An 11,661-nucleotide genomic window follows, 5' to 3' on the forward strand; every position below is an offset into this window, starting at 1 on the left:
TCTCGGCATTCTCCCACTTTCTTTGATAATGCTTATGGTTGTGCTACGCGAGTGTGTGTTTTCTCGATCCCGGTGCAAGAGATCCCGGTGGAAAACAGGGTCGTACCGACGGTGACCACACAGCACCGCCGTGTTGCGACCACGGCGAACGATGGCCAATTTACATACAAATCACGTACGGTGGACGGTGTGTGCCAATCGTCTCGAAGCCGTCGTGTACGTCGTTCGTCCGCAGTCGTACGGATGACGATTTACCCACGCTTTGTGCATTCGCCGTTGCACTGCAGCTTGGCAGGATCCGACCCAAGAGCCAGTTTTCCCAGGCGCACGGCGCGACTCGCAAGCACACGAGAACGGGAACTGCTGAGGGTTTTTCTTTGGGACCCTGTGGGCATTCCGCAAAACCGAGCGATGTCTCCGGTACTCTCGGTGCACCATTATAAGCATATAAGCATCGTCTCGCCGCCCCGTCCACACCCATGCTGGCCCCAGCTATTCCTGCTATGCTCTTGTTGGGGGCAGTTAATTGCGTGCACTGGTTTGGTGGCCTGTGTTTGCGGTTTCTTGCGGCCAATGTGGAGCGCAATTTTTCACGGTCCTGAGATCGGGAGACATTCTGGACACTCTCGGTCCCGTGGGTTTTGCCCGAAATGCTCACGAAACGGAAGAACTGGACAAACGGTTTCTCTAATGTCCACACCGGGGATGGCGAAAAATCGAAACGCACACACTGGTACGCGCAATCAACCATCATAATGATGAGATGTTTGCGTCTTGCAGCCTTTTCCACCGTGCATCATTTACTCTCCCGTCGGGCGAGAAGTAGCTCCTGCTCGGAAATAGCGCACATACCAACATCGTGTTGGGTTTGGGCCGGTGCGTGTTGTGAGTGTGTGTGGCGGGCGTGCGCGATCGCGCACATCCTCTCTACGTTTTGGGATGTCGTTCGCCTCATGCGGCCAACCTCCCCAATCCCAAACCGGGCAAGAATGTTTGCATTCCATCCCATCTCATTCCATACCATTCCATTCCATTAGTTGGTATGCTTTACTTCTTCTCTAATTCGGGCCTAGTTCGGTCCGTACTCGTCAGGTCACCCGCCCGAGGAATGACTTCACATGGACATGGCCATGGCAGATATAATTTGTACCTTTTTGAGTGACGCAATGTTGGAATGAAGAACGCAAAATGAGAGGAAAAAAAGGGGGGAAATAAATACTTGAACCACCTTTGTTTGTTCTCATGAAGTCGTCCATGAAATTTGAACGTCCAAGAAAAAGACACTGTACTACATCGGTGTGACATTGGGACTTCGGGACCAACATTAAGTAAAGTCAAACGGTTCTATTTGCTTTTTTTTTTAGAAGCGTTGTTCCAGGCGTTCCAGAGAAATGTAGCATTTTTTATTGCTTCGGCAGAAAGCATTTTCCTTGAGCGTGTCCTCTGCTGGAGGCAGTGTTGTTGGCGTCCATAATGCTTGATGGTGTCTTGACGGTTATGATGTTCTGGTACTAATAAAGCTTTTTTATCTCCTACATTTAGGTTATACCGGTACGCAGTGCGAGATCGACATCGACGAGTGTGCGACGAACCCGTGTCTGAATGGTGGCATCTGCCGTGATATGGTCAACTCGTTCAAATGTACGTGCGCGATCGGTTTCTCCGGGTTGCGGTGTCAGATCAACATCGACGACTGTATGTCACAACCGTGCCGGAACGGTGGCATCTGTCACGATTCGATCGCCGGCTACTCGTGCGAATGCCAGCCCGGCTACACGGGACTCTCGTGCGAAACGAACATTAACGATTGTCAGTCGAATCCGTGCCATCGAGGCGCCTGCATCGACGGGGACAACTCCTTCACCTGCCTGTGCAATCCGGGCTACACCGGATATCTGTGCCAGATACAGATCAACGAGTGCGAATCGAACCCGTGCCTGTTCGGTGGTCACTGTGAGGATCTGGTCGGTGGGTACATGTGCCGCTGCCAGCCAGGAACGTCCGGACCGAACTGCGAGGTGAACGTGAACGAATGCCACAGCAACCCTTGCCGGAATGGGGCGAAATGTATCGATGGAATCAATCGCTACACGTGTCAGTGCGTGCCGGGATATACTGGGTTCCACTGCGAGACGAACATCAACGAGTGTGCGTCGGACCCGTGCGCTAACGGAGGCGTTTGCATGGATCTGGTGAACGGATTCCGGTGCGAATGTCCGCGCGGATACTTCGATGCACGGTGCCTGAGCGATGTGGACGAGTGTGCGTCGAATCCGTGCATCAATGGTGGTCGGTGCGAGGACGGTGTGAACCAGTTCATCTGCCACTGTCCACCAGGATACGGTGGACGGCGTTGCGAGATCGATATCGACGAGTGTGGTTCGAATCCGTGCCAGCATGGTGGTATCTGTCGGGATGGGCTGAACGCTTACACCTGCCAGTGCATGCCGGGCTATACGGGACGCAACTGTGAGATCAACATCGACGACTGCGTGAATAATCCGTGCAGGAACGGTGGCTCTTGCATCGATCTGGTAAACGGCTACAAGTGCGTGTGCCGTGGTCCATTTACCGGGCGTGACTGCGAATCGAAGATGGACCCGTGTCTGCCGAATCGTTGCCGGAACGGTGCCAAGTGCTCACCGAGCCCGAACTATCTTGACTTTGCCTGCTCCTGTACGCTCGGCTACACCGGCCGGTTGTGCGATGAGGACATCAACGAGTGTGCACTGTCATCACCGTGTCGGCATGGAGCGACCTGTCGCAATACGAACGGCTCATACCACTGTATCTGCGCGAAGGGCTACGAAGGCCGGGACTGCACGATCAACACGGACGACTGTGCGTCGTTCCCGTGCCAGAACGGTGGTACCTGTCTGGATGGGATCGGTGACTACACGTGCCTGTGCGTGGACGGGTTCGAGGGCAAACACTGCGAGGTCGACATCAACGAGTGTCTGTCGATGCCGTGCCAGAACGGTGCGACCTGCAATCAGTACGTGAACTCGTACACTTGCACCTGTCCGCTCGGATTTAGCGGCATGAACTGTCAAACGAACGACGAAGACTGCACGGAAAGCTCGTGCATGAACGGTGGCACCTGCATCGACGGTATCAACAGCTACAACTGCTCGTGCGAAACGGGCTACACGGGATCGAACTGCCAGTATCGCATCAACAAATGTGATTCGCAACCGTGCCGGAATGGTGCGACGTGTCACGATTACGAGAACGACTACACGTGCCACTGTTCGTATGGGTACACGGGGAAGCAGTGCATGGATTACGTGGACTGGTGTACCCAGAATCCGTGCGAAAATGGCGCTACCTGTACGCAGCAGGACAACACGTACCATTGTGCGTGCGCTGCCGGATGGACTGGGAAGCTGTGCGATGTGGAGATGGTGTCGTGTAAGGATGCGGCCGCTAGGAAGGGCGTCGACGCGAAACATCTCTGTCACAATGGAACCTGTGAGGATTTCGGCAATTCGCATCGGTGTCGGTGTGCGAGAGGGTACACAGGATCTTACTGTCACCACGAGATCAACGAGTGCGAGTCACAACCGTGTCGGAATGGTGGCACATGCAAGAATCTGATCGGCTCGTATCGGTGCCAGTGTCGGGCCGGATTCCAGGGTCAAAACTGTGAGCTGAACATCGACGAATGCAAACCGAACCCTTGCCGTAATGGTGGCATCTGTCACGATTTGGTCAACGGGTACAAGTGTTCCTGTCCACCCGGAACGATCGGAGTGCTGTGCGAGATCAACACGGACGACTGTACGCCCGGTGCGTGCCATAATAATGGCAGCTGCGTGGATAAGGTCGGTGGCTTTGAGTGTCGCTGTCCGCCAGGTTTTGTCGGTGCAAGATGCGAAGGTGACATCAACGAGTGCCTTTCGAACCCGTGCTCCAATCCGGGCACGCTCGACTGCGTGCAGCTGGTGAACGATTATCACTGCAACTGTAAGCCAGGCCATATGGGCCGCCACTGCGAGGTGAAGGTAGATTTCTGTGCCAACAGTCCGTGCCTGAACGGAGGACAGTGTTCGACGCGTCAGTCCGGCCATCATTGCGTGTGTGCGGATGGGTACTACGGTAAGAACTGCGAGTTCAGCGGACACGATTGCGATTCGAACCCGTGCGTGAATGGGCTGTGCCAGATTGCGGACGACGGTGGGTACAGGTGCGACTGTCCGCTCGGTACCAGCGGCGTTAACTGCGAGCTCGACATCCTGGACGAATGTGCATCGGTACCGTGTGAAAAGGGTGCACCGTGTCAGAACAAGCTCGGTGACTTCGAGTGTCTCTGCCCACCGAAGTGGAGCGGCAAGACGTGCAACACGTACGATCCTCACTATCACGGCTGGTACGATACGACGCAGCAGCAGCAACGTCCGCACAAGCACGGTGGAGCAGCACTGCCGAACATTTACGCGATCGATCTGGAGTACCAGCGGGCACAGTGCGTGAAGAAGGGTTGTCGGGAGAAGCAGGGCAATCATCGGTGCGACGAGGAGTGTAACACGTACGCGTGCGACTTCGATGGCAACGATTGCTCGCTCGGCATCAACCCGTGGCTTAACTGTACCGCCAGCATCAACTGCTGGGAGGTGTTCATGGATGGGTTCTGTAATGAGGAGTGCAACAATGCGGCCTGCCTGTTCGATGGACGTGACTGCGAGAAGAAGCTGCAACCGTGCAATCCGATCTACGATGCGTACTGTCAGAAGCATTACGCGAACGGGTTCTGCGATTACGGGTGTAACAATGCGGAGTGTAACTGGGACGGGTTGGACTGCGAGAATGAGAAGGAACCGGCCCAGCTGGCAGAAGGTGCCATCTCGATCATACTGCTAATGGATGCGGCAACGTTCCGCGCGACTGCGATCCAGTTCCTGCGCGATCTCGGCCATCAGCTGCGGACGACGGTACGGATCAAGAAGAACGCGGCCGGCATGGAGATGATCTACCCGTGGAAGGGTGGTACCGCGCTGCAGGGACTGTCGGACAGTGAGTTTGGCCGGAAGCATCATGTGGTGTACACGGAGACGCGCCAAATCGGTATCCAGGTGTATCTGGAGCTGGACAACAGGAAGTGTATCGGTATGAGTGGTGCCGAATGCTTCGGCACGGCGAACGAAGCGGCCGAGTTTCTGGCGGCCACGGCATCGAAACACTCGCTCTCGAAGCAGTTCCCGATCTTTCAGGTGAAGGGTGTCAATCCGGACGATGATGGGTTGCCGGGCGCAACGAACGTCAACTACGTGCTGGGTGGATTCTTTGGATTGTTGTTCCTTGCGTTCTTCATTGTGCTGGTCGTGAACAGGAAGCGTGCGCACGGTATTACCTGGTTCCCGGAAGGATTCTTTACCGCAAACACAAACGTACGACGACCGTCTCGGCGTCGCCCGGATGGGCAGGAAATGCGTAACCTCAACAAGAACCCGTCCATGGTGGATATGGTGGTGGCGAATGGAGTCGGTGGACACGGCAGTGGTGCTGGAGGTCACGGTATGATGGGCCACGGACAGCAGTGGTGCAACAGTGACGACGAGTCGGAGATGCCGACGGCTCGCAAGCGTATGCGTGCCATCGATCAGGGCTACTCGAGCGATCACACCGCAATTACGGACTACGAGGAAACGGAACCACGCGTCTGGGCACAGCAACACTTCGAGGCGGCAGACATACGCGATCACCCGGCGATGATGACACCGCCAACGCACCACGACGGTGATGTGCGGGACGTGGATGTACGGGGACCGTGTGGCATGACTCCACTGATGGTAGCGGCCGTGCGTGGTGGTGGGCTAGATTCAGGCGAAGACATCGATTCGACGGACGACTCGGCGGCCCAGATCATCTCGGAGCTGGTCGCACAGGGTGCGGAACTGAACGCAACGATGGACAAGACGGGCGAAACGTCACTCCATCTGGCGGCACGGTATGCGCGGGCCGATGCAGCGAAACGGTTACTGGATGCGGGTGCGGAAGCCAACAGTCAGGACAACACGGGACGTACACCACTGCACGCGGCAGTCGCTGCCGATGCGATGGGCGTGTTCCAGATACTGTTGCGCAACCGGGCTACGAATCTGAACGCACGGATGCACGATGGCACGACACCGTTAATCCTGGCCGCACGACTCGCTATCGAGGGCATGGTCGAGGACCTGATACAGGCGGACGCCGACATCAATGCGGCAGATAACAGTGGCAAGACGGCACTGCACTGGGCGTCGGCTGTGAATAATGTGGACGCGGTGAACATTCTGCTGTCGCACGGTGCGAACCGCGACGCGCAGGACGACAAGGACGAGACGCCACTGTTCCTCGCGGCCCGGGAAGGTTCGTTCGAGGCGTGCCGTGCGCTGCTCGACAACTTTGCCAACCGTGACATCACCGACCACATGGATCGGCTACCGCGGGACGTTGCCAGCGAACGGCTCCATCACGATATCGTGCGTCTGCTGGACGAGCATGTGCCACGGTCGCCCCAGATGGTCACCACGATACCGTCCGGCAATGGGGGCAGTGCGGCGAACGGTGCCGGTAACACCATCATGTCACCGACGCACGCCCACATGATCACGCACCCGACGATAATCGCGTCCGCCAAGCAGAGCAAACAGAAGAAACAACGCCAGCAGAAGATGAATGTTGGCGGTGTGGCAAGTTCGTCTGCAGCGGCGGCGGCAGCTGTTGCTGCCGCTGCACAGGCCGCAGTAGTGGCGGCGAACATGGGCGGTGGTGGTGGTGGTGTGGCTGGGCTGACGCTCAACCAGAACCCGACCAGTCCGCAGGACGGTGGTGCCGAGCTGGTGGCGGGCAGCATGCGACGAAAAGCTGTAGCCAAGAAGTCGGGCAATAGTGCGGCGAACAAGAAAGCGACCAACAATGGCGGGGGTGGTGGTGGAGGTGGTGCGGGCGGTGGTACACCCGGTCACGGGGGACTGACCGATCTGGGACTGGCGGACGATCAGCTCAGTTCGGTGGAGTCGCCGATCGCTAACCTCAACAGCCCCTACGACTCGGTGAGTCTCTACTCGAACGCGATGACCGTGCATCAGCTGGACACGATCAGCCCGAACGGTGCTAGTGCAGGAGGCGGCAATGGTATCATGCCAAAGAAACCTCCAAGCTATGAAGACTGCATAAAGGTAAGATATACTATTTTTGTAGCAGTTAGTGGCATACTCATTTGCTGAATCTGTTATTCCTCTTCTTCGCAGAGCGCACAATCGATGCAATCACTGCACAACATTCAGCTCGATAACTACGGCTACTCGCTCGGGGGTAATGTCACTGGCGGTGGAAATCAGTTCTCCGATCTGCTCATGAGCCAGCAGCGATCGCTGAACAGTGGGGGCGGCGGTGGAGGTGGCGGAGGAGTTGGATCTCTCGCATCGAACGGCATGTGTCCGACAGGGAACAACCTCATGCACACCGCCATGCACACGATGGGCGAGAGTGGACTTAGTCCGCCCTACTCCAACCAATCACCTCCCCACTCGGTCCAGAGCAATATGGCGCTCTCGCCTCAAGGCTATATAGGTAAGTCCACCTGCTTGTACTTCATCTCTCGCACTAATATCTTCCTGCACTGTAAATCTTCACCTGACCATCTGCTTCCGACTACAAACTATGCAATTCCTAACACGTTCTTTCTTTCTCTCTTTCTCATACCTTCGCCCATCTCACCTTCGCGTTACGTTACGTGCGCTACAGTGTCGCCTGATCACAACGCCTTTGCAGGTTCTCCCTCGCCCGCCAAAACACGCCCCAGCCTGCCAACCTCACCGACGCACATCCAGGCGATGAGGCACGCGCAGCAGCAAAAGCACAACATACAGATGATCTCCAGCGGCAACCTGCAACAGCAGCAGCAGCAGCAGCAGCAGCAGCAGCAGCAAGGTGGCAACAGCTTAGGCTGCAATGGTGGAGGCCAACAGCAACAGCAGCTGGGCGGTGGGTTGAGTAGTAGCAACGGTGGTAACGGTGCCAACAACAATCCCACATCGAACAGTGCAATGCTGGCCGGTCTGCAGATGAACTTCGTGAACGGTTCCAGCGGGCTCGAGCTGGCTGGATTCTGCAGTCCAACTGGTACGTCTACCATCGACAGCAATCAGCTTTGCATAGATGCTTTCAACTTCCCCTCACTCATTCCAGGTCAAGGATCTCAAGCATCGACCTCACAGAACACGACTGGCACGACCAGCACGGCGATGACGGTAGCGTCGGCACATCTGTCCCCGCTGAGCCAGCAACAGCAGCAGCAAGTGTTGGCGATGGTTGCACAGCAGCAGGCACAGCTGAACAATCAGCAGCAGCAAGCTCACCATCAACTGCAACAGCAACAGCTGCAACAGCAGCAGCAACAGCAACAACAGCAGCAGCAACAACAGCAGCAGCAGCAGCAGCAACAGCAGCAACAACAGCAGCAGCCCCAACAGCAGCAACAATCATCCTTCTACCAATATTTGACACCACCGAGCCAGCACAGTGGCGGTGTGACGCCGCAGCATCTCGTGCAGACGCTCGACAGCTACCCGACCCCATCGCCGGAATCGCCCGGCCACTGGTCAAGTTCCTCGCCGCATTCCACGTCCGACTGGTCCGAGGGCGTACAGTCACCGGCCAACAACGTGTACGTCACGAGTGCGGCCGGCCACCAGGCGAACAAGGGTTCCGAAGCGATCTACATCTAAACCCCAGGGACGACGGGAAGGCACTGGAACGACGGTGCGCAGGACGCTCAGTGAGCACGCTCAGCCCGTGCTCCTCGCGCCTCACCAGTGCCCAAGCTTGTTAATGATGTACGACACTGTGTATCGGAGTGGATGAGGTAGACTCGCTTCATCACACACTTGTTTAGATTACGCTATGTTAGCTGGTAGGCAACGCAAACAGAAGCATAATTTTTTTTTATTAAAAAAAAAGACACAAGCACCTAGACTGTAAGGAAAAGATACATTATATTTTATTATCTTTAAAGCAAAACACAAACAATCGTAATGTTTAAGATATTTTTAAAAAAAATCCATACAATTGGTGCGAATGAGTGCGTGATGGATGCATGAGAGAGGGAGAGAGAGGGAGGGGAGGGAGGGAGAAAAAGAGAAGCGATAGCGAGAAAGTGAGTGTGTTTGCGTGTATGTGTATAGCGAAAAGAAAGTGGTGAAGAAAGTTCTAAAACTCGGCGCTGTAATTGCAAATATCTGTTTTTAGTGCGTAGTGTAGCAAACGTGTTAGCCTGTAAGTATAAGGTCCTAGGAGTAGGCAGTCGCTTCAATAGAATCATATCGTGTGAGAGAGAGAGAGAGCGGAAAGGAGAGAGCTGGAGAGGGAGAGAGATGAAGAGTTTTAAAAAGACAGATAAAGAGCAGCACAGTGGAGCAGCGGAAGCCTTATTTAGCCCCTTTCGTTAATTTTGAATTTTATTTTAATCTTCCGTACGTGGCTGACATTAGCGATATTCGTGTGCCGTATATATTTGGCAGGTTGTGCACGCGCATTTTTTTTTTAAATCAAGAAACGAAAGTCCACGCGCGCCAGTCGACTGCGGATTGCATGGACCGGGCGGGCTTGGTTAGGAGCGGACATATCCACACACAGTCTTACATCTCTGCTGAGTTCCGCCGGAAGCCCCAAAGACAGCGGGGCCTATCAATTGTACATAGATACTGTTTGTTAATTGTTTGTATAAGCTCTGTTGCATTCTCTCGCTGTCTCTCTCACACACGCACACACATACTCTCTTTTGGTGTCTCTCTCGTGCGCTTTCCTTAGATCGCTTGAAGGCAAGGTTCTCATGACCAGCTTCCGACAAATTGGAAGGCAATTTATTTGATGTTATTGCATAGTAAGGGTTCAAGTAATAACTGTCAGAACACACACACACACCTTTTTACAACCGATATGGACAGTGGGTCGGGACTAATCCGTATTAATCACTCAGCAAGTATTCTGTAACGAATGAGCGTTTAAGGTGTATGCAAGCATTTCTGTAAGCGATCACAGAACCCGTTGACTTCTTTTTCCTCCCGTTTTAGTCTGGTGTGTTAAGCGCCTTCAATCCGGCCGGAGAACTCTCTACTGTAGCAGTGTACGATAGTAAAACCTTAGCATTTTTTTTTACGCATCGCCTCACCATTCCGAGCTCGCGGTTGCTCGGATGGATATCTTCTGAACCGCACATCTTTAACAATTTGTACTTCCTGCCCTTGCTCTGGTTAATTTTTCAAATTTTTTTTAGCGTAATAATTATTACAAAATATTGAATTATTTTAAAAGAAAAAAGCGAGACAAACACGTAGCGTGTAAGTGTGTAGAATTTTGAATTTGTCGTAATCTCTTAACAAATGCAAAAACTCGCTGTTAGTAGTTGCTGCCTCGTTCGTTTAGTTTGCGAATTTTTTAAAAAAATATACGTCCTCGCGTGTATGTGTGTGTTCGGTGCAGAAGAAGTGCTGTACAAGGCTTCGGATGTGTGTTGACAAGCCGTTGCCGTTGGCCACATTCGACAGATGGCTTGCGCGAAGGGCCTTCTCTTTTAACATCCGGACCGCTGCACGTGGCCGGACTAGATAAATTACAGATTAGTGAATCGAACGCATCGAACCACTGTAGACGCTCTGTTGCATTTTATTCATATATTTCGCCGCATCATTCCTAGCAGTTAAGCACTCCCGTCGGGGTACGGTCGTTGCTGTGTTGTGCGTTCGCCGAGGCCACCATCTGCGGTCGGTACACATCGTAATAGTATTTAAAAAAAAAATCGATCTAACGTTAATGTACGAAAAAACATGTTAAGAAAGGCAAAACTTAATGTCGGCAAATTTTAGTTAAAATTAAACAAAACATACAAACACAACAACTACTATCATCAAATCAACATGCAGCACAAAACAATGACAAATAAGGTACTTGGGCGTCGGAATGCACGCGACCGATGTAGGTAAGACGCGAGGAGCAGGTTAAATGCGCGAAATAGATGCAAGAATTTTAAATAAAATATCTTTTAAAAAATTATTCCACTTTATTAAGCTCTTTCTTTTTAATTAAATATTTTTATCTTGATTTAGAATTTTAAAATCAAATACGTGCAGGGCATTCGATGGGGCTTGACTCCGCCATTGGTTCATACATTAAGAACTACAGCTGAAAATTCCTGTCTATGGCGGACGGAGCTGAGACGTTATAAGACCATCTAGAGGCACAGTGCTTTCATACACCTCTGAGACAAAAAAAACTCAGTTCAAATCTTACGAGGATCCTGTGTGTATCCTGTGTGAAACGTTTGTTTGAATTTGAAGTGTAGCGGGATGTTTGCACGCCATCTATTGGTGTTGAGAAGAACTATGATGGTGTATATAGCGCCATCTAGTGTTAGCATTAGACAACAAGTAACGCAGCTTTTGCCGCCATCTTTGATGTGTAGCGTAACGCCTGTAACGGTTTTTGTAACAGTTACAAAACATGTGATGGTTATTCTGGTCTCAGAAGAGAGAGAGAGAGAGAGAGAGAGAGAGAGAGAGAGAGAGAGAGAGAGAGCCTTCTAATCATATCGGCGACTGACGCAAGCAGACGGACTCTCAGGATTCCTGTTCAACATTACTCTGGAAGATTTATTGAGAAGCGCGGACTTCTTTATCC

At 53.0% G+C, this 11,661-nt stretch overlaps 1 protein-coding gene across 3 annotated transcripts in view; it reads left to right on the forward strand.

The window, feature by feature from the left end:
• LOC118503297 (neurogenic locus Notch protein) overlaps positions 1-11,037 on the forward strand; it is a 72,065-nt gene extending 61,028 nt beyond the window's left edge. The window contains exons 9-12 of one of the 3 annotated variants that reach the window (XM_036036411.1): positions 1,543-7,163; positions 7,236-7,557; positions 7,732-8,109; positions 8,176-11,037. In XM_036036411.1, the coding sequence (XP_035892304.1) occupies positions 1,543-7,163; positions 7,236-7,557; positions 7,732-8,109; positions 8,176-8,714 (6,860 nt within the window). In that variant the 3' untranslated portion in view covers positions 8,715-11,037. The remainder of the gene's footprint in view (positions 1-1,542; positions 7,164-7,235; positions 7,558-7,731; positions 8,110-8,175) is intronic. The other 2 variants (XM_036036421.1, XM_036036401.1) reach the window with 2 other exon arrangements.
• The last annotated feature ends 624 nt before the right edge of the window (positions 11,038-11,661 follow it).

Source organism: Anopheles stephensi, chromosome X (genome assembly GCF_013141755.1).
Source record: "Anopheles stephensi strain Indian chromosome X, UCI_ANSTEP_V1.0, whole genome shotgun sequence".
In the NCBI taxonomy this organism is placed as follows: Eukaryota; Metazoa; Arthropoda; class Insecta; order Diptera; family Culicidae; genus Anopheles; species Anopheles stephensi.